This window comes from Zingiber officinale, chromosome 9A (assembly GCF_018446385.1).
Source record: "Zingiber officinale cultivar Zhangliang chromosome 9A, Zo_v1.1, whole genome shotgun sequence".
Classification (NCBI taxonomy): Eukaryota; Viridiplantae; Streptophyta; class Magnoliopsida; order Zingiberales; family Zingiberaceae; genus Zingiber; species Zingiber officinale.
The window spans coordinates 17,698,286-17,724,008 of NC_056002.1; the positions used below are offsets into that span (position 1 = coordinate 17,698,286).

At 42.5% G+C, this 25,723-nt stretch overlaps 3 protein-coding genes across 8 annotated transcripts; 2 read left to right on the forward strand and 1 right to left on the reverse strand.

Annotated features, from left to right (window-relative positions):
- The first annotated feature begins 994 nt into the window (after window positions 1-994).
- Window positions 995-3,508, forward strand: LOC122021509 (protein NRT1/ PTR FAMILY 7.3-like). 2 transcript variants are annotated; one of them, XM_042579633.1, is made up of 5 exons: window positions 996-1,332; window positions 1,465-1,591; window positions 1,680-1,897; window positions 1,980-2,999; window positions 3,087-3,507. In XM_042579633.1, the coding sequence occupies exons 1-5, from the start codon at window positions 1,294-1,296 to the stop codon at window positions 3,453-3,455; spliced, it is 1,773 nt and encodes a 590-aa protein (XP_042435567.1). In that variant the 5' UTR covers window positions 996-1,293; the 3' UTR covers window positions 3,456-3,507. The 2 variants fall into 2 exon arrangements, with proteins under 2 accessions (XP_042435566.1, XP_042435567.1); XM_042579632.1 differs by having other exon boundaries at window positions 995-1,591; window positions 3,087-3,508.
- On the reverse strand, window positions 3,316-6,899 carry LOC122021511 (two-component response regulator-like APRR2). Of its 5 annotated transcripts, none has more exons than XR_006122559.1 (11): window positions 6,515-6,887; window positions 6,330-6,409; window positions 6,186-6,252; window positions 5,985-6,031; window positions 5,838-5,915; window positions 5,202-5,744; window positions 4,748-5,137; window positions 4,606-4,674; window positions 4,447-4,524; window positions 4,131-4,375; window positions 3,316-3,451 (listed from the first exon to the last, which is right to left on the reverse strand). XR_006122559.1 is itself a non-coding variant. In XM_042579635.1 (11 exons), the coding sequence occupies exons 2-11, from the start codon at window positions 6,642-6,644 to the stop codon at window positions 4,217-4,219; spliced, it is 1,641 nt and encodes a 546-aa protein (XP_042435569.1). In that variant the 5' UTR covers window positions 6,645-6,735; window positions 6,817-6,899; the 3' UTR covers window positions 4,034-4,216. The 5 variants fall into 5 exon arrangements, 4 of the variants coding, with proteins under 4 accessions (XP_042435569.1, XP_042435568.1, XP_042435570.1 ...); XM_042579635.1 differs by lacking the exon at window positions 3,316-3,451 and having other exon boundaries at window positions 4,034-4,375; window positions 6,515-6,735; window positions 6,817-6,899; XM_042579634.1 differs by lacking the exon at window positions 3,316-3,451 and having other exon boundaries at window positions 4,034-4,375; window positions 6,515-6,886.
- Window positions 6,900-7,614: 715 nt separating this feature from the next.
- On the forward strand, window positions 7,615-12,282 carry LOC122021512 (serine/threonine-protein kinase SAPK10-like). The gene is made up of 9 exons (XM_042579639.1): window positions 7,615-8,438; window positions 10,414-10,488; window positions 10,575-10,676; window positions 10,761-10,814; window positions 10,890-10,982; window positions 11,051-11,143; window positions 11,288-11,392; window positions 11,459-11,557; window positions 11,735-12,282. The coding sequence occupies exons 1-9, from the start codon at window positions 8,262-8,264 to the stop codon at window positions 12,026-12,028; spliced, it is 1,092 nt and encodes a 363-aa protein (XP_042435573.1). The 5' UTR covers window positions 7,615-8,261; the 3' UTR covers window positions 12,029-12,282.
- The last annotated feature ends 13,441 nt before the right edge of the window (window positions 12,283-25,723 follow it).

Consider the following 25,723-nt stretch of genomic DNA (forward strand, 5'->3'; position numbering starts at 1 on the left):
TGCGTGCATATGCTTAAGAAAGCGTGTATATGCCTTAAGATGTGTGCATAAGTACAACAGTGATATTATTAATGAGAATCTTCATCTACAGATGGAGGTATGCGATGTTCCATATTTCGATACGCTCATTGCTGCATTGTTCTACTACTCTTTTCTCCTCCAAACTCGTGTACTAACTTGAGCGTTGGAGGATTAACGTCAAAAACCTTTTCCCTAATCCGGCACTAATGCTCCTTGTATTACAAGACCACTAGAAGTCTTCCTCTCGTTAACAACAAACCTTGATTTCCAGCTCACCGTGTTGATCGCTTTCATGGATGATCACCTTTTTTGTTTAACATGCAAAAAAGAAAAAAAAAAATTCCAAACACCTAACATGAAACAAAGTTGCAAATCTTTCTCCAATGTAAACATTATTCCTGTCTGATTTCTTTCAGACTTGTGATACATCGAGATCATTCTACGTTCCTGGAAACGACCAAAATGATTCTTCGGATTGTTCTCAAATCCACAGATAAAAAAATAAGGTTCCTCCATTAATGACAACAAGAGCAAGTTAGCATCAGGTTCCTGATTAATTCATCTACTCCAAAGGATATATACAATGGACTCAAAAATTATTGCCGCAGGGATAAGAAAAGTGTTTGTATTATAGAGTCAGGAATTTCGAATTGGCTTCTCTTAAATCCACTGGACTCCGTCTCGTACCTCGAATTAACTCGCTGATGAATAAACAATAAAACGTGCAAAGTGTGGCTCAAAGGGATACGAATCAAATATTGTTTTCAGACTTTCAGCAATTTAATTTCAAGCTCTTGAACAATTAATGAACCAGTTTAATTAATTGCATCGTTAGTGCAACTTTTGACATCAGCTTCATTCATGGAATGGAAAACAACTAGCTAGCTGAGGCGATAAGAATTAATTCTAGCTATGAAAATAATGCTTTGGGTATAAAGGATCATAATCTGCATCCGATGCTAAGTACTCTAGGAATATATAATTAATACAATGCACTGTTTCCTGAAGAATATCTCTAGCTCACTGCTCATGTACTCATTACAAAAAACCATCTCCAGCCAACTAGTTCTCAATTACCTATTTCTTCTCCCACATATCTGTCCTTTTGATCATCCATTTGGCATATCAGATGGCATCTTATCTGCGATTCTTGTCTCTGGTATCATGACCATCCATTGACCTCTCCTCGCTTGTATAAATTCGCAAGCATTTGCCTCCTACATACACACCCACCATCACCTCCTGCCTCCCATATTTCCAAGATCAGTACAGATGGTGCATGTCAAGTCCAATTCAAGAGTAGCTGAAATGGTCAGTATCATATACATATCTTCACCTTCACCTTCACCTTCACCTTCACCTTCTTAATTAATTATAATGAAGGCCTATGGTCATATCAAGAAATTAAAAGAAAGAAATACTTTGGAATTTGTGCAACTACAGAGCAAGGCAGAGCAACACTCCAAAGAAGTGGGAGTTGATATGAAATTAGGAGTCGTTGCGAGTGACAAACCACCAGCAGCAGCAGGAAGAAGGGCAGGTGGCTGGCTGGCTGGCAATCTTCTGCTTGGTAATTAATTCTTTTGATATCTGTACGTATTTGTACATAACTAATGCGCCTGTATATATATACGTATCCTGATGGGAATTGCGTGCAGTGAATCAAGGGCTGGCCACATTAGCATTCTTTGGGGTGAACGTCAACCTGGTGCTGTTTCTGACGCGAGTGCTGCAACAGAGCAATGCGGATGCCGCCAACAACGTCAGCAAATGGACGGGATCTGTCTACATCTTCTCCCTCATCGGTGCATTCCTCAGTGATTCCTACTGGGGCAGATACAAGACCTGTGTCGTCTTCCAACTAGTCTTCCTATTGGTCAGCGCACCGATCGAAACTTAATCACACAGCAATTTATTCAAAAGCTAGCACACTGAAACTTGATCGTGGTAATTGTCAGGGGCTGGCTTTGCTATCCTTGTTCTCCAATCTGTTCCTGATCAGACCCACAGGCTGTGGCGATCAGCAGACCCCCTGTGGAGCACACACCGGCTTTGAGGTGAAGCTGTTCTACTTGGCCATCTACATGGTGGCCTTGGGCAATGGCGGCTACCAGCCAAATATTGCTTCCTTTGGGGCGGACCAGTTCGACGAGGAAGACCCTGTGGAAGCCCACTCCAAGATCTCCTTCTTCGGATACTTCTACCTCGCACTCAACTTGGGATCTCTCTTTTCCAACACCTGCTTGAGCTACGTGGAGGACCATGGCATGTGGGCCCTCGGGTTTTGGGCCTCCAGCGTGTCGGCCTTCGTCGCGTTGGCCGTCTTCGTCTCCGGGACGCGTAACTACCGGCACCGGCCTCCGGTTGGGAATCCGATCTCTAGATTCTGCCAGGTGGTGGTGGCGGCGGCGAGGAAATGGAGGGTTAGGATGCTGCCTCGTGGAGAGAATCTGTACGAGGGGAAGGAGCTTGTGGAAGTGGAAGTCAAAGGGTGGAGAAGAAGGATCCTCCACACCGAGGGATTCAGGTTTTTGGACCGAGCCGCGTTCATCGACGAATATTCGGGCGAGTTATCCTCCGGCAATCCGTGGCGGCTGTGCACCGTGACGCAAGTGGAGGAGGTCAAGTGCATCCTCCGCCTCCTCCCCATCTGGCTCTGCACCATCCCCTACTCCGTCGTGTTCACCCAGATGGCGTCGCTGTTCGTCGTCCAGGGCGCGGCAATGCGCCGCACCGTCGGCGGATTCGCCATCCCGCCCTCCACCATGTCCGCCGTGGACATCCTCAGCGTCGTCGCCTTCATCTTCCTCTACAAGCGCGTCCTTCGCCGCTTCGCCGCCCTCACGGAGCTCCGGCGGATGGGCATCGGCCTTGTCGTCGGGGCGGCCGCCATGATCGCCGCCGGCCTAGTCGAGCGCTTCCGCTTGAGGAACGCCTCCGACAACGGGAACGCCAGTTCTCTGCACATCGCGTGGCAGGTACAGAGTCGATCAATCAATGAATTCGACGTCTGAAAATTTGTAAAAAAAAAAAATCAATCTTTTCTGGTTTTGGCATCCACGCAGATGCCGCAGTATGCGTTGATCGGTGCGTCGGAGGTGTTCATGTACGTCGGCCAACTCGAGTTCTTCAATGGGCAGGCGCCCGACGGGCTGAAGAGCTTCGGAAGCGCCCTCTGCATGACCTCCATGGCCTTCGGTAACTTCGTCAGCGACCTGATCGTGACCGCGGTCGTAGGAGTAACGTCGAGTGGCGGCCGCCGGTCTGGGTGGATTCCGGCGAACCTGAACGAGGGGCACTTGGACCGCTTCTTCTTCTTGTTGGCGGTTCTGAGCGGCATCGATCTGGTGATCTACGTGGCTTGCGCAAATTGGTACAAGGGAATCGAGGTGGAAGGGAAGTGTGGCAAAGGCAGTGGAAATCTCCATGTCTGAGTTGTATTATTATATAAAGCGTTAGCATATTACAGAGTAGACGATGACGAAAGAAGAAAACGCGCAGATGATCAAATTTATGCAGTATCCAATAAAAAGTAGGATTTCTGGAACAATTTCATCTCGATTTTACTTCAGTTAAATAGTCGACTTGATAAGCATCAGGAGACAAATAAGTACTCGTAATTACCGTTTAAAATTGTTTTCTGGAAAATTTCAAATCACAACTATTGAGAAGGTATTTTAACCATTTTAAAACTCTTAAAGATATTTTTACAAGGTAAATACATTTCGAGAACAGTTAAATAATATTCCACACTGTTTAACAATATGCGACGGGCTTTGCCATGGTATCTAAAGACGGGAAAGCTAGATACTTGGCAATCTGATTCCAAATCTTGTTAGGATTCAGCTATCTGTCTGTCATATTTGGCAATCCCATTACTAATCGGTTTAGGAATCATATATACATACTAAAGATAGAATCTAATGAAAAGATATATATATATATATATATATATATATATATATATATATATATATATATATATAATTTCCACCCAAGGAGGACAAAAAAGTAAACAAAAAGACAGCTCCACCACTAATCTCATCAAAATCAAACGTAACGATGGCCCAGCAACCACTGCAGCCTTTCATTTACAACCACAACCGCACCTGCTCATGTGAGACGTTAAATCCGGCCACGTAGATTGTGCCACAGCCACAGCCACTCTCCCACTCTGTTCGTCCCTGAGGTACCCTCACCGTCGGCAGTCAGCCGACGGCGTTCCGGTGATCTCCTTAGAGTGGAGCTCCGCCAGCACGGCTTCTGTGGATGGCGGCTTGAGACCCAGAGGGAGGGGCAGCCACGGCTTGCAGATTGCCTCTTTCACGGCACGGTCGATCACCTCCTCCATCTGCTATATGATATACCGTTCATAACCTTTGATGCATGATCGAACTGAGGAATCATTCAGTGTCATTGTTATACCTGATCGAGGTCACAAGCATCTCCAAGCATCTCGTTCCTCCCTCCGCCCACTTGGAAATCACTACCCATCACGGACCTCTGCAGTTCAGTTTCAGTACTACTTGAGAATAATCCGAGGATTGTTCTTGTTAGATTAAAGAGAGGTCGATGGGAGCTCACTGGTGAAGCAACGGGATACTGCTCGTACTGTGTTACATTAACAGGACAACCCCATGCGTCAGCGTGAACCTAAAACACATTTGATTATAAAGATTGTACCATTTCTGTAGTTTTAGTTATGAGATGATGGTATATACAATACCAGAGGATATGATTTCCAGGGCCAAGTTTGAGTAGGTGGCTGCCACGTTGTGTAGCCTCTTGGATGAGTGCCCCAAACTTGATATCCATGGTAGCTTGGATGACCCCAAACGGCCGGATACATCTGAGTTGAGTGTGGATGCAATGTAGGGTAGGCCATGATCGGCCTCGGCACGGAACCCTTTTGATCGTGATTATGATTCCGGTCTTCATCTTTCGGCAATATGTGTCTTTTTTGCATTCGATACTTCTGCAAGTGACTTGCTACATTGTGCCTCGTTAAGCCGTCCACCTTCATTAGCTGTAAAATCTTTGAAGGAATAGCCTGCTCTACTCCCAGCTGTTCTACTGCCTTCACAAATCTTCTGTGTAGTTCTGGAGTCCAATCGACCTGCAAAACGGGGAAATTTAACATTACCAGTTCTATTCTAGTCACTCTATGAATCGGTCAGTACCTTTGTTTTCTTTCTGTTATTTCTGCCACCATTTAAGGATGAAGAATTAAGAAGCAATTGTTTCTTCACTTGCCCATCCGCATTTGACTCCCCCTTATCTAAGCAATGTAAACGGGAAGAATTACAAGGTACAGAGCCTTCTTTGACGCCGCTCCACTCGTCCGTTTTCGATCCATCCGCAGAGTTGACATCTTCTTCAGCAGCAACGTCAATGTCTTCAGCTTTAGAAGGCAAGGCAGCAGCGACACAAATGGAATTATCGCATGTATTGTCGACGGACTTTGAGACTGAATTACTGCACTTCCTACGGCTTAGCAATTCATTAGCACTCGAGCAGTTTGTTGTTTCCTGTAATTCTGCGTAAGGCTGAAACCTTCCTGCTTGTTCCAGCTGGGGAGTTGTAGGTCCTGATAACCTGCCGCTTGTACTTGCCCCTTCCTGCTCATCTTTTTCTTCAGATTTCTCTGTTTGAAGCATCAAAGCCACGGTATCTTTGATGGGCTTCAAGGATTTGGAAAGCATGCTGCTCCCTGCATTGAAGGCCTGTTGTTCAAGACTAATCAACTTAGAAACTATTGTTCTTCTCCAACAGTCGAATTAATGCTGTGCTAATAGAAAGTTCAACACGAAATGCACCTTGTGTACTACGTGTTGCCATATGTTCCTGAGCTTCTCTTCAGAGATTGGTTTCTGAAGAAACTCTGTCGCACCAAGCTGCAGAATTGAAGAAGATGAAATCACATCAAATTTTCACATGCCAAGAATTTTGATGGACTCACTCACCGCTATGCATTTCATCATGGTGCTGAGGCAGTGAACATTAGAAATAACTGCAATACAAAAAAGGTCTTTTAAAAATTAAATGCTCTGTAGACCCTCAACTTAAGAAATAATGGAAAGAAAATAATGAAATAATTTCATGCCTGAGAAATTATCAAATGGAATCTTAGGCAAAGAAATTAAAATTATTGTAACTGTACTAACCAATGATGGGAAGGTCTTTAACCATCTCAAGGAACTTAAAATTCCTACAATGATCACCATCTGTCACCTGCAAAAGTTCGATTTCATGAACACAAATTAGCTTCGCCTGAAAAATTATGTAGAAAGATGGGCCCTCATCCCTACTTCCACAATGGCAACGTGGAAACTCTCGACTCGCTTTGAAGCTGCTTCCGTCGCATCCTCCTCGTTATGAAACAGTGAAACTAATTCACACAAATAAAATTTCTTCAGAGTAATTCACCAATCCAACTAGCAGACACTTTAAAATCACACCTGAATAGCTAGATTATAGAACAAGAAGATAGTACCTTCGTAATCCATCGCCTCGAGCTTGGATTTGGTTTCTAAAGCAGAGGATTCATCTTTCTCCAAGAGCATGACCTTGAGTCCCTTGGGAAAATCCTTCCAGGCCAAAAAATCTTCAGCCGAGCGAACCATTTCTAATCACTCAACATTCCTCAACCCTCTCTCGAGTTTCTCCAGGATACTGCTACTTCCATCGAAGCACCAGCAAAAGCAGTGTCCGCATCTGCCAAATGAACAAACAATACCAAGGATTGACTTTCCTTCTCTCTCACTTCAGACAGAGGGAGAGAGAGAGAGTGTTTACGTGGACGAACAGTGGTTTACGACCGGACCAGCTGCTGTCTGATGTTTTGAGCCACATCTTTTCTTCCTCTGCATTATAAAGGCTGGACTAGCATTATTTATCCAAATTTTCAAGAAATAAACTTGTTCACATGGATGGATTGTTGTTAGAAGAATCGATCATAGGTTCAACCGTCGGTATACATCGGCGACATAAAGCTAGACATTATTGAGCACTTGTAAACTGATAATGCACAGGACCACTATTCCTCTCTGCCGTCAAATACTCCAAATTTCCTCCGAAACCGAGGGCTAAATTTTGCTGTATTAATAAATTTTTTGATGGCTTTTAAATGGTACGAGACTTTTGATGAAGAGAAGTATTCGCTCGATCTGTCAGCAGACGGAGATAATGCGGGGCGTAGAGTGTGCCACGTAGCGAAGAGAAGTTGGTGGGTCCCGGTCCGACGTGTTCAATTGTGACCTCTTATTATTGACTTATCCCATTTGTATACCATTTACTTTATTTTTTTACATTAAAAAAATACAAAGTAAGTTGATCTATAAGGAAAATAGGAATCGGATGAGGCACACCACCAACATTTTGAGGTGGTGACGATGACCCACAGCTATTACGCATCCTGCCTGCCCTCCAAGTCATTCTGCGTGCTTTAATTAATTAAGTCTATCTACACCCACCCTCATCAGTAATTATGATAAACACATGAAGCTGCAACGCATGCCTCCCTTTTGTCCAGAGCCACGAGATGTTTGCTGCTCATCCTTTTCAATTCGGTGGCCCATCCACCAATACTGTGTTTTCAGTCTAGAGATCGAGGGACAGACTCTCCTCTGTTTTGAAAGTGAAGTAGTCTTGGTTGCTATGCTTTCTTTCGGAGAGAAGAGGACGACTAGTGGCAGCAGCAGAGAACGGGCGTGAAGGATTGATTTCACTAGATATTCATATTTGTGGCCATTCATCTTTACGTCAAACTGAAGAAGACAGAGCATCTCCCGTTCTCGTCGACTGTAACCGCTCACTTTATCAGAATTAATGTAACATGCAATTAGTACGGCCCATTAGTTGCCTATAATGACGGCCCATTAAATGCCAGTACCAGTTTTACCAGCGATCGCATGCAGTTGCAGTGGACAAGGGAAGAAAAAAAAACAGAAGAAGAAGAGGGCACGAGGCAGCTATCGCCGCCGCTCGAACCGTCCCCCTCGATCCCGAGATCCTCGCGATAGTAGAGAGAGTGATCCGAAAGGCGATCGGTTGCTGACTCCACGGACTTTCCCGGTCACGGGGGAGACCGCGCTCTTCTGTCTCGTTAGCTGTCCTTTTCCGGCCACTCGAAAGGTCCTCGTCTCGCCACGATCGGAGGGGGTATCTGTCCCTGGAAGCGTTGGAGGAGGAGTATTTGATCGGTCGAACGGGGGAGAAGGTGGATGTGAGCGCACTGCGCCATGGATCGGGTGGCGATGACGGTCGGTCCGGCCATGGATCTTCCGATAGTGCACGATAGCGACAGGTACGAGCTGGTGAAGGACATCGGATCGGGAAACTTTGGGATTGCCAAACTGATGAGGGATAAGCAGACCAAAGAGCTCGTCGCCGTCAAGTACATCGAGAGGGGAGAGAAAGTACGTTGCTCGCCTGATTTCTAGGGTCCGTTTATCTTGTCGTGACTCATCGTATCTATTTTTATTCGATTCGTTGACTGCAGCGAATTGGGTCTCCATGTGCGTAAAGAGTCATCCCTTTTGTTCAAAAGTCTAATTTTAGCCATGAATGTTGTTGGTTTCTCGTCTTCGGTGTTCAATGAACCTAGTGATTTTTTGGATTCCACTTCAATGGTCATTCAGATGTCCTCAATGTTTGCCTCCTTTTGCATCAATAAATGGCGGTTGCTTAATTTTAACGCTAAGGTTGTATTTGGTAGAATATAGCTAGTAAGTTTTCCTTGTGTCTAAAAGAGCGCATCCCTTTTGGTTAAAATTATGCTTTTGGCCATTAAATGTTGCTGATTTCTGGTCTTTGGTGTTCAATGAAGCTACTGAGTGTTTAGATTCTGCTTATATATTTGTTCTGTTCTTATCAATGCTTACCTCCTTCAACTCCAAAAAATTGAGGTTTATTAAGTTTAATGCAAAGGTTGTCTTTGGTAGAATCTAACTAGTACTGATGCTACTTGTTTTATCCATGAATCTTTCTGATTCTTGACAAAGTGTATAAATGGTGTCTTTATTTAGAAAGAATTATGCAGTAGTATACTCAAGGTGACTGTTCTCTTTTGTCATGTGATCAGGTTACTTCTTTGTTTCTGTTTTTTGAGTATAGTTTGGTTCCTAAACAAAGCTTAAATGGGGATTCTTCTATAACTTTGGAATACCCAGGTTCTGCTTTGAGTTTCTTCTAATCTCTTATATTTTGAATCATGCATGTTGGTGTTAGCACCCCCCTTCATCTGTTTTTCTGAAATCATATTAGGTTGCTTCACTCAGATCATCATGGTCAGTTTTACCTCAAAACGTGTCATGGTTCCATTTTTTTAACCACTTTTCATGTGTTATAATTTGTATTTCAGCCATGGTCTTTGATGAGCATTTCATCTTCCAGGTGTTTTTAAGTTGGAAAATACATATATCCTTGGAGATAGTCATTTTTAAAACTTATCGGTTCCTACTTAGTATTCCTTTTTTCAAAGAACCAAATGATACTTTGTTCTTAATGCTTTATGACGTTTGCTTGCAGTAAGAGTGTTTATTGCGCTTTAATATGTATCTCTCTGTCAATGGAGGTATAAGATCCATGTGTCTGTAAATTTGATGACGACGAACTACAGCATGAATAATAATTTCAATGGTTAAATTTTTCATTTTTTTTGCCCCTACGGATGTAGTGCAGTTGGTACTCGTGGCAAACTTATTGGATTAGGCATGGGTCAATTCCTGGGGATTTCATCACCCTGGAGTGTGCCCTCCCACCTAGGATTTACCATCTTGCCGTGGGGCCGGCAATACTGGGCGCATGGGGTAAGCGAAATCACATTTTTATGGATTCAATGATTAGATTAATTGAGACTTGTTGTACTTGTGTTGCCATGCATCTGTATTTTTTGAAATGACCAAGATCTGACAATGGAGGTATAAGATCCATGTATCTCTAGATTTGATGATGATGAACGACAGTGATGATGAATGCTAACCTCTATGGTTAGAATAATTGAGGCTTGATGGCATGGGTCTGCATTTTTTTAAATGGCTAAGCAATCATTGTTGTACCAAACAAGTGTTGTTCCCAAACACCTGGACTAGTTATGAAAATCCATTAAGCTGTAAAATATATTATATACTAAAAAATTATGTTGTTTTACTTGGTGCATTGTATTTAGATATTAAATATAGAATTACTGATTGTGTCACCTCGTTGAATATGTGAGCAAATAAATAATTTGAGTATGATTATTTGTCAAATAACAAAGGATTTGCTTCTTTTTCATATCTTTTTGCTCTCCATCTCATTGGAAAAATATTATGGTATTATTACTCTTATAGTTATCAGGCATATTTATCATGCATATGTAGTATATCTAAATCACCTTCTTGGTTTATGCAGATAGATGAAAATGTAAAAAGAGAGATAATAAACCATAGATCACTAAGGCATCCAAATATTATAAGGTTCAAGGAGGTAAGATTTTAGCCAAATTAATCTTTTACTTGTCAGGAAAGATATGGTTTTACCTTCATCTAATCATGTAGTTGCAAGTCTATTAGGTTATTTTAACTCCAACCCATCTCGCCATTGTGATGGAGTATGCCTCTGGTGGAGAACTTTTTGAACGTATTTGCAATGCTGGACGTTTTAGCGAGGATGAGGTTCTAGTTCACCTCAAATTTGCTTCAAAATCATGACTTATTTAGTTACTAACTGGTCCCAATCTTATGTTATTTTTCCTGAAGGCAAGGTTCTTCTTCCAGCAACTTATATCAGGAGTTAGCTACTGCCACTCGATGGTGTGTTTATATGCTCTATTAGTTTATTTTTCTTTTCTTTAGGCCTATCTTAAGGTGGTTTTCTTTCTTCTCAAGCAAGTATGTCACCGAGATTTGAAGCTGGAGAATACCTTATTAGATGGAAGTACTGCACCTCGTTTGAAGATATGTGATTTTGGGTATTCCAAGGTGGGGCATGGATACCAATTTCAGTTCTCATAAATTTGTAGTACTCGATCGAACTAACATATTTTCAGTCGTCGGTCCTGCATTCACAACCAAAATCAACTGTTGGAACTCCCGCATACATTGCTCCTGAAGTGTTACTCAAGAAGGAATATGATGGCAAGGTGACATTTTTTCTTCAATAGCGGTCCTTTACTGAATTCAAACTTCATATGATATATTTGTATATATCTCATTTTACCATGTTTTGTTCATATATATATACACTTTGATGATTAATATTCTTAATATTTGAATGGCTTGTGTAGATTGCAGATGTGTGGTCTTGTGGTGTTACTTTATATGTGATGTTAGTAGGCGCGTATCCTTTTGAAGATCCTGAAGAGCCTAAGAATTTCCGAAAGACAATACAAGTAAACTTCATTGATATATTATCATTTTCCTTTTACCTCATCTAACCTTTCTAATTTACGTTGCAGCGTATATTGAGCGTGCAATATTCAATTCCAGACTACATTCACATTTCTCCAGACTGTCATCACCTAATCTCAAGGATTTTTGTTGCTAACCCTGCTGCTGTAAGTACCTTGCTAATTACATCTTTTGCACAAAGACAAATTTTTTTTATAGATTGATGGATTAGATCATACACTTCATCTGTCATTTTCAAACAACAGAACACAAAATATTACAAATGGATGAATTTTCCCAATATCAGTTGATCTTTGCTATTTCCTAATTGTTTGATTTCATAGAGGATAACAATTCCTGAAATACGCAACCACAAGTGGTTCCTGAAGAACCTCCCTGCTGATCTGGTGGATGATAACATGACGAGCAACCAATACGAGGAGCCTGACCAACCCATGCAAAGCATTGATGAGATAATGCAAATCTTAGCTGAGGCGACCATCCCTGCGGCCGGCACTCGCAGGCTCAATCAGTACTTGACAGATAGTCTCGATATTGATGATGATGACATGGAAGATTTGGACTCTGATCTCGATCTAGACATTGAAAGTAGCGGGGAGATGGTGTATGCCATATGAGAGCATTTGAATCAACATACTGTGATGAAGCCCATCTTTTGCTCCTTTCGTTTATATTGGTGTCGAATGCTTGTTATGTTGCTCTAATCGTAGGGGTGTGTATTAAAGTATGTCTACTTTATTCGATACAATGTGTGCTTAATGCTTTGCACCTCGTCATGAGCAGTAAAACAAGGTCACACTTTGTATGTGGATACTATATGCTGTTGAATTATTTTCTACACTAATATTATTATGCTTTATGCTGTTGTGAATTGTTTTCTACACTAATATTTAAGAAAAATCAGCTAAAGTTATTCTTCTATCCGCATTTCTGCAACCTCTCAACTTTCAATAATTCTTTCCTTTCTAATTTTTTACTCTCTTCATTAAACTTTCATCGTGCTGATCGTGTACAGGTTCTCAATGCATTGGAGAAGAACATGGATGGTGAAAGAACTCCAGTCGGAGCGGCGATGGGGGACGAGAATGGATCGCCATCAAACTTTTACAAACTCCGGTTGCACCGCTGATTGGCGATCGTAAAGGGAGTCGCCATCATTCTGTTCCAGCCAATGTTATCATTCTCTACACCAGCCAATATAGTGACCAATGGTATTGTTGATGTTTAAAGTAATTAGATAGTTTATGATATAATGTAGTCAATGAACAAGTTTTATTTGTCCTACATATCAACTTTATGTTTTTTTTTGGTGGTCAACATCCATTATATATCATGAATAAATGGTACAAGTCGTTTGTTTCAGAATGATGCCGTCGGGATAAACCTGTCCCGGATAAAGGTCCAATCCAATAAAGTCCCGGTTGTTCTGGGCTAAACGGCCACGTCATAGTTGAGCAAGCTATTATGAGAGTCCAAATCTCACCCTCTCTACGCAGAGTCAATATCAGTCAGTGATCTTCTAAGAAAATGACACGAGACTGATAACCAGGCAAGACCGCCAGTACAGAGCAACGACTGTCACCACATATGAGAAGATTCGCTCTTGTGATCGAATCAATGGGCAGCGCCTCAAGCGTGTGGTCGTCCCTGCAGCCCCGCCCAAATTGGTATGGCAGCCTACATAACTCTTCTTTAGCTAAGGCTAGTATGCCTTAGATAAGTAAAGATACGATTTTCTTCAGGCTCTCCTTTTGTCCCTTTACTTAGTTGATCAAGGGTAACATTGATCCTCGACTGGCGTTCTTTGATCTCTAGATCTCATCTCTTGGAGGATACTTTGCGGCCACTAGCTAAAGAAGAGGAAAGAAAGAAAATACCCAAGCGGATATATATACTTGTTTCCCTGTGGAACAGGTGGTGTGGTCCGCCCTCGTGGCAGGGTTCGTATCATATATATATATTTTTTTTTTTTTTTTTTTTTTGTTTTTGCTAAACTCAAAATCTTTCGTCACGTTAAACGCCCGAGTCCTTGCTAGCCCTAAGCCCTAACTCTTGATTGTCTCTCGCCAAGGCTAGTGATTCTCCTTGCCAAAGCTGCCCTCGCTCGCGATTCTCCTCGCTCTGCCCTCCATCGCTACGACAAGCTCTCACAGGTTGTGTCCCTCAACGAGGCATAGCTAGGGTTCCACCCTCTCGCAAAATCTTCATCCCTCTCTTGTCGCTAGGGCTGTAAATGAACCAAGCGTTCGTGAACAAGTTTAGTATTCGGCTTGGTAAGAGTTTGTTTATGTTCATTCAATAAATATAAGATTAATTAAACAAACAAACTTGAACAACTTATTAAGCTAAACAAATAAGTTTGAACACATATGTGTTCAGCTCGTTAACGTTTGTGAATAATATTCGTGAACAACGTTCATGAACAATGTTCACGAACCATATTCATTAATAAAACTCTTTTCAATATGCTAAATAAACAATAAAATAAAATAAATAAATTTAAATTATCAAGCTCAATAACCAATCAAACAATTAAAAGTTTCAAATAATCAAACAAGCTTGAATTGAAAGTTTGATAATATCTAAATGAACCAAGCTCAAGCCAAGCTTGAACCAAGCTCAAGCCAAGCTTGAACCAAGCTCAAGCCAAGCTTGAACCAAACTCAAGCCAAACTTCAACTAAGCTCAAGCCAAGCTTGAATTGAGAGCTTGATAGCATCTAAATGAACTAAGCTCAAGCCAAGCTTGAATTGAGAGCTTGATAGCATCTAAATGAACTAAGCTCAAGCCAAGCTTCAAACAAGCTCAAGCTCATAAAAAAAATAAATCAAGCCAAGCTTGAACACTCATTTCAAAAGTTTGGTTCATTTTAAGCTCGGCTCGGCTCAACTTGGTTACCTTATCAAACAAGCTTGAACACCCCAAAGCTTGGCTCGGCTCGGCTCAGCTTGTTTACAGATTTACTTGCCGTAGAATCTTGCAGCCATCCTCGTGGCAAGCCCTCCCTTGTCATGCTTCTCTCGTCGCACCTGAAGCTACCTTCAACGAAGCTCCCCGCGTATCATAGGTCCTCCCCGCAACCTCCTTTCAGCCTGTAACGACCCGCCTTCTAACTACTAGGCTGTAAGGCGAATCGCTAAAGTTGTACTGTACTGACTGTGCGGAAAACTGATCTAATTTAAACTTTTCTACTAATTGATAACTGTTCTTGGTTCTACATGTGCTAAAGGATGTAATCTGAGGAACACAAGCGTATCCTACATCCCCCATGGACTAGAAGTTGATCTACTGAGTTTCTTGGTCGAAACTGAGCTTCCCAATCGATCCAAACTGAACTGGATCGATTGCTCTCCGTTGGATCGATCCACGGATCGATCCAGGCTGCTAGTGGCACGGATGAACACCCTGGATCGGTCTCCCGACCGATCCAGGAGTACACTGATCAGTCTGTAGACCGATCCAGTGGCTCACTGATCGGTCGGCAGACCGATCCAGTGGCTCCCTGATCGGTCGGCAGACCGATCAGTGAGTTTCTGAACCCACTGTTCGCCGCTGCATCGGTCGGCCGACCGATCCATAAACGACGCCAACTTTCTGTTCGCGCCTGGATCGGTCAGCTGACCGATCAGTGACACGAACCAGCTCTGATCGGTCTGCGGACCGATCAGGAGTTTCTGATTTCGAATCAGAAACTCTGATTTCAGCACTGCTTCGTGCCAAAACCTCATACAACAACTACCTAATGCATAACAAACTATTCTAATAACATGTAGTAACAATTCTAAACTGGTTCATGGCATTTTACTCACTAAAACACATTTTAACAACTTAAAGTGCATGAAAGTATAAATTTCTAAAAGTTCTAATTGTTTAAACTTGCTAAGGTTCAAGAGTGCATAAAACATGAAAACTAGAACTAATAAATTGTAAAGTGCTAAAGTAAATGCTAGATCCCCAGAGGGTCTTTTATTCCAGTTCCTGCCACTCACACCATCTTTGCATTGCCCTCCAACTTCCTCTGCTAGTCCATTTTCCTTTTACCTGTATCTGCAGTATAAGGAAAATAGTATCTATAAGCTAAAAAGCTTAGTAAGAAACCATCTACCTCACTAAATCATGCACACGATGCAAATATGCTTTTAAATCATGCTGTTTGAAAAACATACTGAATATGCAAGCATGGCATGACATGGTATCATACAAAGCATGGCATAACATAAGCTGAACATAAAATAAAACTAATCATGACATGTCTAGAACTGTATATGAAGCTATCATATTTAACAACTGAAATAAGCTGAGCTGATACAAAAGTGAGCTAAGCTGAAGCTGAGCTAATACTGAATTCCATTATGTTTTAAAACTGATTTGAAAAAAAAAACTATTATATTTAATAGATAAAAATACTAAACATGCTGCTGTAGGGTCCTGACAACTGTACTTGCTGTGCGCGCATCCCTAACTAAACCCGGGGTTGCAAGTCCCGAATTTAGTAGAGCTACTAGGTTATCTAAACCTAGAGACCGACTATGGGAGCCCAGCCCAATGGATATCTAATCCAGGACAGTGCCAACTGAAAAGTAAAATACTGAGTATAGCTAAACTGTTCTAAATTGCTCTTTCTAGGTTATCTGAACATAGAGCTAGGTTGTCTGAACCTAGAGGCGACTGTGGGAGCCCACCCATTGGACCGTAGTCCTACATAAGTCGAAATAAATCTAATTTGCTGTTTTAAATGCTTCTAGTGCATTTAATAAGTTAATTTAAACTGTCTATTACTGAGTTAGACCTTTAATCGAGCACCTAGGATGCTCTAACTCTTTTCCCTATTAGGGAGACCACCCCTAGGCACCCGACAACGTCTAACCTTCTATCTGAAGAGGGAAAACGTGCCTGGCCCTTCTAGAGGTGCTCAACTAAATCCCTAATCTGCGAAGAGAGTTAAATACACCCTAGATATTGATAAAAATCTGCATATATCCTAACTAAGCATAAAAACTCAAACGGAAGCTATTATACTGCAGGTGAGGGGTTTCTTACCTCCTATTCGTAATTTCTTACGATTCTATTCGCTAGAACTCCGGTGGAGATGATCTTCTCGACGATCCGCTCACGTCTTCGCATTCCTCTCGCGGGGAAGAACCTTTTTCGTGTTGGAGTCGTCGCCGGAAGATGTTCCCTTGAGCCTTGGCTTGGTGCACCGAGAGAAGGAGGAGGAAGAGGTGTGGTCGGCGGAACTAGGTTGGGGAGGAGGAAAGGTCACGGTGAAACCAAAAATAAACCAAAACCTACTTATGTTTTTAATTTATATTAAGTGGTAACTAGGCCCAACTCAAATATAAATATAAATGTTCTCCTTCTCTTTCAGCACGGCCCTGCTGGGTTCAACCGGTTACTAACATTATCCCTAAACCATAGGTCTCGGGTTCGATTCCCGCCTAAGCTATTTTGCGGTTCTATTTATTTTTGCTGCTTTCGCTACTCGGAAAATTCCGGAAAAATATCTAAAAATTCCAGAAAAATCGTAGGATATTTATAATGCAGTTTCGAGAATTTTTGGGCGTTACAATCCCCCATACCTTATAAAAAGTTTGTTCTCGAACTTAGAACAATTCTGGGTACTTCTGTCTCATGCTGACTTTTGTCTACCAAGTTGCCTCTTCTGCTGTGTGACTGTGCCAAATAACTTTGACTAATGGTACTTCCTTGTTCCGCAATTTCTTAACTGCTCGGTCTATTATCTGAATAGGCCGACTATCATAGCTGAGGTCTTCGCGGATCTGTACCGACTGGGGCTCAATCACCTGGGTGGCATCTGGGGTATGCTTCTTCAGCATAGAGACATGAAATACATTGTGGACAGCTGACATTTCCTGGGGTAGCTCTAGCTCATATGCTACCTTGCCCACTCTTCTGCTGATAAGGTATAATCCCACATATCGGGGACTTAGCTTGCTCTTCTTCCCAAAACGCATTACTCCCTTCATGGGAGCTACTCTGAAGAACACTGAATCCCCAACTGAAAACTCTAAGGGTCTGCGCCGTGTATCAGCATAGCTTTTCTGGCGGCTCTGAGCTGTCTCTATCCTCTGGCGGATCTGCTGTGGTATCTGCTACTAGATCTGTCTGAAGCTCTAGTTCCTTCTGTTCACCACTCTCATACCAACAGATTGGAGATCTACACCTCCGCCCATAGAGAGTCTCGTAAGGTGCCATGTCGATAGTGGCCTGATAGCTATTGTTGTATGCAAATTCTGCTAAGCTCAGATATTTGCACCAACTTCCCTTGAAATCTAGGGCACACCCTCGGAGCATATCTTCGAGTACCTGATTTACTCGCTCTGTCTGACCATCTGTCTGTGGATGGAATGCTGTGCTGAACTTTAACTTCGTGCCCAATGCTGACTGTACACTCTCCCAGAAGTGTGATGTAAATCTGCTGTCTCTGTCTGAAATAATGGTACGTGGGACTCCATGAAGTCTGACGATCTCCTGGAGATACAACTGAGCTAGCTTCTCCATAGAGTAGGATATCTTGATAGCTAAAAAGTGGGCTGATTTAGTCAACCTGTCGACTATTACCCAGATGGCGTCAAAACCATTCGTGGTTCTGGGAAGTCCCACTATGAAATCTATAGAGATATCCTCCCACTTCCATTCTGGAATTTGTATAGGCTGCAGAACTCCTCCTGGTCACTGATGTTCTGCCTTGACCCTCTGACAGGTGAGGCAGATGCTAACATATCTGGCGATATCTCGCTTCATCCCGGGCCACCAAAAATGTTTCTTCAGGTCTTGATACATTTTGGTGGAACCTGGATGCATCGCATAAGGAGTCCTGTGAGCCTCATCTAAAATCTGTCTCCGTAGCTCCTCCTGATCTGGAACACAGAGTCTGTCACCAAAATACAACACCCCTCTATCAGACACTATGAATTCTCTACTTTCTGTCTCTGCTAACCCTTGCTTGATTTTCTGAATTTCAGGGTCCTGCTCCTGCGCTGACTGAATATCACCAAGCAAGGTAGACTCTAAGGTCATAATAGAGAGCTGTCCAACGATGAGTTCAAGACCGAAATCTACGATCTCCTTCTGTAGGGTTGGTGACATGGCTGCTAGAGATAATAAGGCAGCACTGGATTTTCTGCTAAGTGCATCTGCTACCTTATTTGCTTTCCCTGGATGGTAGAGGATGTCTATATCGTAGTCTTTGACCAGCTCTAACCATCTGCGCTGTCGCATATTCAGATCCTTCTGAGTGAAGAAGTACTTCAGACTCTGATGATCTGTATACACTCTGCACTGAGCTCCATATAAGTAATGTCTCCAAATTTTGAGGGCGAACACTACTGCTGCAAGCTCAAGGTCATGAGTAGGATAATTCTTCTCATAATCCTTGAGTTGTCTGGAGGCATAGGCGATCACCTTGCCGTTTTGCATCAGCACTGCTCCTAGTCCCAACTTAGAGGCATCACTATAGATGTCAAAGCTGCTGGTGTTGTCTGGTAGAGCCAAAATGGGAGCACTGGTCAATCTCCTTTTTAGCTCGCTGAAGCTGTTCTCACAGTCCTCTGTCCACTGAAATTTCCTATTCTTTCTGGTAAGAGCTGTCAGTGGGGAGGCTATCCTGGAGAAGTCCTCTACAAACTTTCTGTAATATCCTGCTAATCCCAGAAAGCTCCTGATTTCGCTGGCGTTCTTAGGTCTCTTCCAGTTACTTACTGCTTCTATCTTGCTGGGATCTACCATAATACCATCCTTTGAGATGATGTGACCCAGGAAGGACACCTGATCTAACCAAAATTCACATTTCGTGAACTTGGCGTATAGCTGGTTCTGCTGAAGGGTCTGCAATACTAGTTTCAGGTGCTCTGAATGTTCTTCCTGAGTTCCTGAATAGATAAGAATGTCATCGATAAACACAATAACAAACTTATCTAAATACTCCCTGAATACTCTGTTCATGAGATCCATGAATGTAGCTGGAGCATTGGTCACGCCAAAGGGCATGACTACGAACTCGTAGTGTCCGTATCTGGTTTTGAAGGCTGTCTTCGGTATGTCCCCTTCTTTGACCTTCACCTGATGATAACCTGATTTGAGATCTATCTTAGAGAACACTGCTGCTCCCTTCAGCTGGTCGAACAGATCATCGATTCTGGGAAGGGGATACCTGTTCTTGATCGTGACTTGGTTCAGTGATCTGTAGTCTATACACAGTCACATGCTTCCATCCTTCTTCTTCACGAACAATACAGGCGCTCCCCATGGCGAGTGACTCGGGCGTATGAAACCCTTGTCGAGCAGCTCCTGCAGTTGCTCCTGAAGTTCCTTCAGTTCTGCTGGAGCCATGCGATAAGGCACTTTGGAGATAGGATTTGTACCGAGAATGAGCTCTATCTCAAAGTCAATCTCCTTGTCTGGTGCTAAGCCTGGTAACTCTTCAGGGAAGACTGCTGGGTAGTCACATATGACTCGAACCTCTGCTAGCTGTTGGTTCTTGTCCTGGCTGACGTTGACTACATGTGCTAGGAATCCTGTACATCCTGAATCCAGTAGCATCTGTGCTTTCATAGCTGAGAGAAACCTCTTGGCCTTTCTCTTTGGTTCCCCGCTGTATTCGAATTGCACTGCCGCTTCAGGTTGGAAGATGACTTTCTGTTTACGGCACTCTATGGTAGCACCGTATCTGATCAGAAAGTTCATTCCAAAGATAACGTCATAGTCGGTCATTTCTAGCACTATCAGATCACAAAAGAGCTCTCTGTCTGCTATAATGACTGGCACTGCTCTGAGCCAGTGCGTGGATGCCATGATCTCTCCTGAAGGTAGTGTCGTCAAAAATTGACCACTGAGTGCTTCTGAGGGTATTTCTAACTTTTCGGAGAACACCCTGGCTATATATGAATGGGTTGCCCCAGTATCAAATAGAACAGTAGCACTATACTGAAAAATGCTAATCTGACCTGTGACAACTGTCGAGGCATTGGCTACGTCCTCTCTGGTGAGTGAGTAGATCCTCGCATTCGCCATAGCTGGAGGGGCTTCTAATCTGCCCTGGCTGATAAGTGGACCTTCTAGAGCGGCCTGCATCTGATATAACTGAGCTGGCTGGCCTGCATACTGAATCTGCTGTGGCTGAGGAAGACCGGTCTTGTTCGGGCACTGCTTGGCCATGTGCCCTTCTTGTCCACATTCAAAGCATCCTCGTGTGCCCTTGCGACAAACCCCGGGGTGGAATTTCCCACAATTAGCACACTTTGGATAACTGGGTCGCTTGCTAGATGGTCCTCCTTTTGAGTCACTCCCTGATTTGCGCTTGCTGTTGGAGTTCCCTTTCCAGTTAAAGCTGTGGCCTTCTTGCTTTTGAGTGTGAGAGTTTCCTTGGCCTTTGGACTCGAGGAGACTTGTTTCTGCTGCTTTATAATGCTCTGTGGTCAAGGCACCGCTCACTAACTCCTCGTGGTTTGTGGCCTATGCGCCACCGCCACGCTCATCGCTATCTCCGACCTCAAGATCTTGAGCATCAACCGGATTCGCTCCTTCTCCGAGCCGACTAACTCGGCATAGACGAGCCAACTGTTGAATTTCTTCACGGCTTCCTCAACCGAAAGGTTGCCACGAAACTCCGTGAACTCGTCGTAGTGGCGGTTTGTAACCAGATGTGAAAGAATTCTCAAGAATTCCTTCTCAAGTCACCCATAACATCCGGTTCATCGGGCGCTTCGATTCTTTCCCACCACATGCGTGCGTCGTAAGGAGGCACACTTCACCTTCTCGTGTTCGGGCCAAGCTCCATCGTGCTCTCCGGTGTTTTGAACCAGGCTTGTGCATCCCATGGTTCACTAGTGCTCGAGAAGTTCTCTGGCTTGACCACCGCCACTGGATCGATAGGCTTCTTTCTTTGCCTCTGCTGCTGGGGCTGGTGGAACCTCTAAGACTACCGGAGTCGTCAAATTCGGTTCCGGGGTGACTGTGGGGGTACTCTGCTGATTAGCCTTTAAGGTGGCTATTTCCTGTTGCTGTTCAGCTAGCTGCTGCTGTAACTGAGCCACTAATGCTGTAAGGTCTGGGGGAGGCACTGAACTGCCTGCCTCTTGCTGGGGCTCAGTAGCTAGTGCCCTTCTAGCTGGGCGTCCTCGTGCCATCTCTAACGACATAGAGAACATAACATAACTAATGTAATCACAGTTATATGACTACTAATGTCATGTTTAAAAACTATCACATCCTAACAAGCAGTAGGCATATAAAAATGAACTGTAACTAGAAAGCAAGAACAATAAAGAGAGTAGAGGTATTCTTACTTGGAAGCTGCAGGTTCAATGCTGATGTGTGTGTAGGAAGTATGGAACACTGCTCTGATACCACTCTGTAACGACCCGCCTTCTAACTACTAGGCTGTAAGGCGAATCGCTACAGTTGTACTGTACTGACTGTGCGGAAAACTGATCTAATTTAAACTTTTCTACTAATTGATGACTGTTCTTGGTTCTACATGTGCTAAAGGATGTAATCTGAGGAACACAAGCGTATCCTACATCCCCCATGGACTAGAAGTTGATCTACTGAGTTTCTTGGTCGAAACTGAGCTTCCCAATCGATCCAAACTGAACTGGATCGATTGCTCTCCGTTGGATCGATCCACGGATCGATCCAGGCTGCTACTGGCACGGATGAACACCCTGGATCGGTCAGCTGACCGATCCAGAAGCTGCATCGCTTCTGTATGCTGCTGGATCGGTCTACCGACCGATCCAGGAGTACACTGATCGGTCTGTAGACCGATCCAGTGGCTCACTGATCGGTCGGCAGACCGATCAGTGAGTTTCTGAACCCACTGTTCGCCGCTGGATCGGTCGGCCGACCGATCCATAAACGACGCCAACTTTCTGTTCGCACCTGGATCGGTCAGCTGACCGATCAGTGACACGAACCAGCTCTGATCGGTCTGCGGACCGATCAGGAGTTTCTGATTTCGAATCAGAAACTCTGATTTCAGCACTGCTTCGTGCCAAAACCTCATACAACAACTACCTAATGCATAATAAACTATTCTAATAACATGTAGTAACAATTCTAAACTGGTTCATGGCATTTTACTCACTAAAACACATTTTAACAACTTAAAGTGCATGGAAGTATAAATTTCTAAAAGTTCTAATTGTTTAAACTTGCTAAGGTTCAAGAGTGCATAAAACATGAAAACTAGAACTAATAAATTGTAAAGTGCTAAAGTAAATGCTAGATCCCCAGAGGGTCTTTTATTCCAGTTCCTGCCACACACACCATCTTTGCATTGCCCTCCAGCTTCCTCTGCTAGTCCATTTTCCTTTTACCTGTATCTGCAGTATAAGGAAAATAGTATCTATAAGCTAAAAAGCTTAGTAAGAAACCATCTACCTCACTAAATCATGCACACGATGCAAATATGCTTTTAAATCATGCTGTTTGAAAAACATACTGAATATGCAAGCATGGCATGGCATGGTATCATACAAAGCATGGCATAACATAAGCTGAACATAAAATAAAACTAATCATGACATGTCTAGAACTGTATATGAAGCTATCATATTTAACAACTGAAATAAGCTGAGCTGATACAAAAGTGAGCTAAGCTGAAGCTGAGCTAATACTGAATTCCATTATGTTTTAAAACTGATTTGAAAAAAAAACTATTATATTTAATAGATAAAAATACTAAACATGCTGCTGTAGGGCCCTGGCAACTGTACTTGCTGTGCGCGCATCCCTAACTAAACCCGGGGTTGCAAGTCCCGAATTTAGTAGAGCTACTAGGTTATCTAAACCTAGGGACGGACTATGGGAGCCCAGCCCAATGGATATCTAATCCAGGACAGTGCCAACTGAAAAGTAAAATACTGAGTATAGCTAAACTGTTCTAAATTGCTCTTTCTAGGTTATCTGAACCTAGAGCTAGGTTGTCTGAACCTAGAGGCGACTGTGGGAGCCCACCCATTGGACCGTAGTCCTACATAAGTCGAAATAAATCTAATTTGCTGTTTTAAATGCTTCTAGTGCATTTAATAAGTTAATTTAAACTGTCTATTACTGAGTTAGACCTTTAATCGAGCACCTAGGATGCTCTAACTCTTTTCCCTATTAGGGAGACCACCCCTAGGCACCCGACAACGTCTAACCTTCTATCTGAAGAGGGAAAACGTGCCTGGCCCTTCTAGAGGTGCTCAACTAAATCCCTAATCTGCGAAGAGAGTTAAATACACCCTAGATATCGATAAAAATCTGCATACATCCTAACTAAGCATAAAAACTCAAACGGAAGCTATTATACTGCAGGTGAGGGGTTTCTTACCTCCTATTCGTAATTTCTTACGATTCTATTCGCTAGAACTCCGGTGGAGATGATCTTCTCGACGATCCGCTCACGTCTTCGCGTTCCTCTCGCAGGGAAGAACCTTTTTCGTGTTGGAGTCGTCGCCGGAAGATGTTCCCTTGAGCCTTGGCTTGGTGCGCCGAGAGAAGGAGGAGGAAGAGGTGTGGTCGGCGGAACTAGGTTGGGGAGGAGGAAAGGTCACGGTGAAACAAAAAATAAACCAAAACCTACTTATGTTTTTAATTTATATTAAGTGGGTAACTAGGCCCAACTCAAATATAAATATAAATGTTCTCCTTCTCTTTCAGCACGGCCCTGCTGGGTTCAACCGGTTACTAACATTATCCCTAAACCATAGGTCTCGGGTTCGATTTCCGCCTAAGCTATTTTGCGGTTCTATTTATTTTTGCTGCTTCCGCTACTCGAAAAATTCCGGAAAAATATCTAAAAATTCCAGAAAAATCGTAGGATATTTATAATGCAGTTTCGAGAATTTTTGGGCGTTACACAGCCTCCCTCACTTGCCACGACGAAGCTAGCTTGACCCTCGCGACGTCAAAGCTAGGGTTTTTCTTGACGCGATGAACTTTATTATAGGTAAAAGCTCTTTTTTAGAAATTATATTGTTTCGGTTACTTTTTCTATTGTTATATGAAACTGTTGCTTTTTCTATTGTTATTTAAAACTATTGTTTTGCTTCTGTGTAATACCGACAGTTATTTTGTTTCTGTATAATATTGACATATTTCATCATATTGTTTATAATGAGATTGTATTGTTTCTGTTGCAAATTTTCAAAACATGATTGCGAATGTTGTTTTGCTTCTGTGTTATACCGTTAGCTATGATGTTCTATTGCAATATGAATGGATCTCAGTTTTTGGAACACGTGCAGTATGATTTGAGCATTATTTTGTATCAATAAAGTTACTTGCAGTTTTGGGTTTATAAGAAATAAGTTGTAGTTTTTATTTATTTATCTAATTATCTACTATCAATTATAATGTGAGGGCGCCTAGAAATGGAAGAAAATAGGTTGATGATCAGAAATACATTCCCCGATTTGTAGATGATTGAATGTCAAAATTAGAATGGATTTCTCATCACTAGAAGATGCATATTCATTATATAACTAATATACATGAGAAGCCGGATTTAGTTTAAGGATGCACACGAGCAAGAAAATTAAAATGACAAATGAAGTAACGTGGAAACAAAGTATATGCTTTAAAGAAGGGCATACAGATCTAATGCGGTGGAATAAACATGCAGAAGCTGATTAACTGATAAGGGTAAGAGCACGTCGCGTAGTTAGAACGAGTTGCAAGTCAAATATTACATTTGTCAAGAAATAAACTGGATATAATTAGGTTGCCAGTAACCTTATAGAAACTCATAATCATCCACTCTCGACTCAATCAAAGATGCATTTATGCTCGCATTGTAATGTTCCAACAACAAAGAAAACATTGACAAAATAATTTTCAAAGGCCAATGTACCAACTTGTCAACAAATGTGATTATTGGAGAAAGAGTATGGAGGGATTGAGGGGGTATGTTGCACAGAAAGATATATTAGAAACTTTGAGAGAAATTTAAGGGATGAACGAAAGGATATTGATGATGAAACACTGATCGAGTTATTTACATATGAGCAAGAGAAGAATTCAAGTTTTTTTTCTTTGATTATGAGACTGATTCAAATAACAGATTTAGTAGGTATTTTTGGGCTAATCATGTATTTAGGAGGGTATACAGTGTATTTGGTGATGTAGTTGTATTTGATACGACATATAACACCAATAAATAAGGCTTGATTTCGGCACCTTTTGTAAGAGTCAATCATCATCATCAGATAATTATTTTTGGTCGTGGATTTCTAAGTAATAAGAAAACTGAGTTTTTTGTTTGGTTGTTTAAGAAATTCATAGAAGTTATGCTTAAAGGTCTACCA

Bases quoted from the DNA above. Each gene is read 5' to 3' on its own strand.
- LOC122021511 (XM_042579635.1), bottom strand. From the start codon at position 6,644: ATGGTTCGCTCGGCTGAAGATTTTTTGGCCTGGAAGGATTTTCCCAAG. The intron at 4,525-4,605 runs GTGAGCTCCCAT...ACTGAACTGCAG, and splicing joins AGTATCCCGTTGCTTCACCA to AGGTCCGTGATGGGTAGTGA. The intron at 4,376-4,446 runs GTATAACAATGA...TATATCATATAG, and splicing joins ATGCTTGTGACCTCGATCAG to CAGATGGAGGAGGTGATCGA.
- LOC122021509 (XM_042579632.1), top strand. From the start codon at position 1,399: ATGAAGGCCTATGGTCATATCAAGAAATTAAAAGAAAGAAATACTTTG. The intron at 1,898-1,979 runs GTCAGCGCACCG...GGTAATTGTCAG, and splicing joins TCCAACTAGTCTTCCTATTG to GGGCTGGCTTTGCTATCCTT. The intron at 3,000-3,086 runs GTACAGAGTCGA...GCATCCACGCAG, and splicing joins CTCTGCACATCGCGTGGCAG to ATGCCGCAGTATGCGTTGAT.
- LOC122021512 (XM_042579639.1), top strand. From the start codon at position 8,262: ATGGATCGGGTGGCGATGACGGTCGGTCCGGCCATGGATCTTCCGATA. The intron at 10,677-10,760 runs GTTCTAGTTCAC...TTTTTCCTGAAG, and splicing joins GACGTTTTAGCGAGGATGAG to GCAAGGTTCTTCTTCCAGCA. The intron at 10,983-11,050 runs GTGGGGCATGGA...ACATATTTTCAG, and splicing joins GTGATTTTGGGTATTCCAAG to TCGTCGGTCCTGCATTCACA.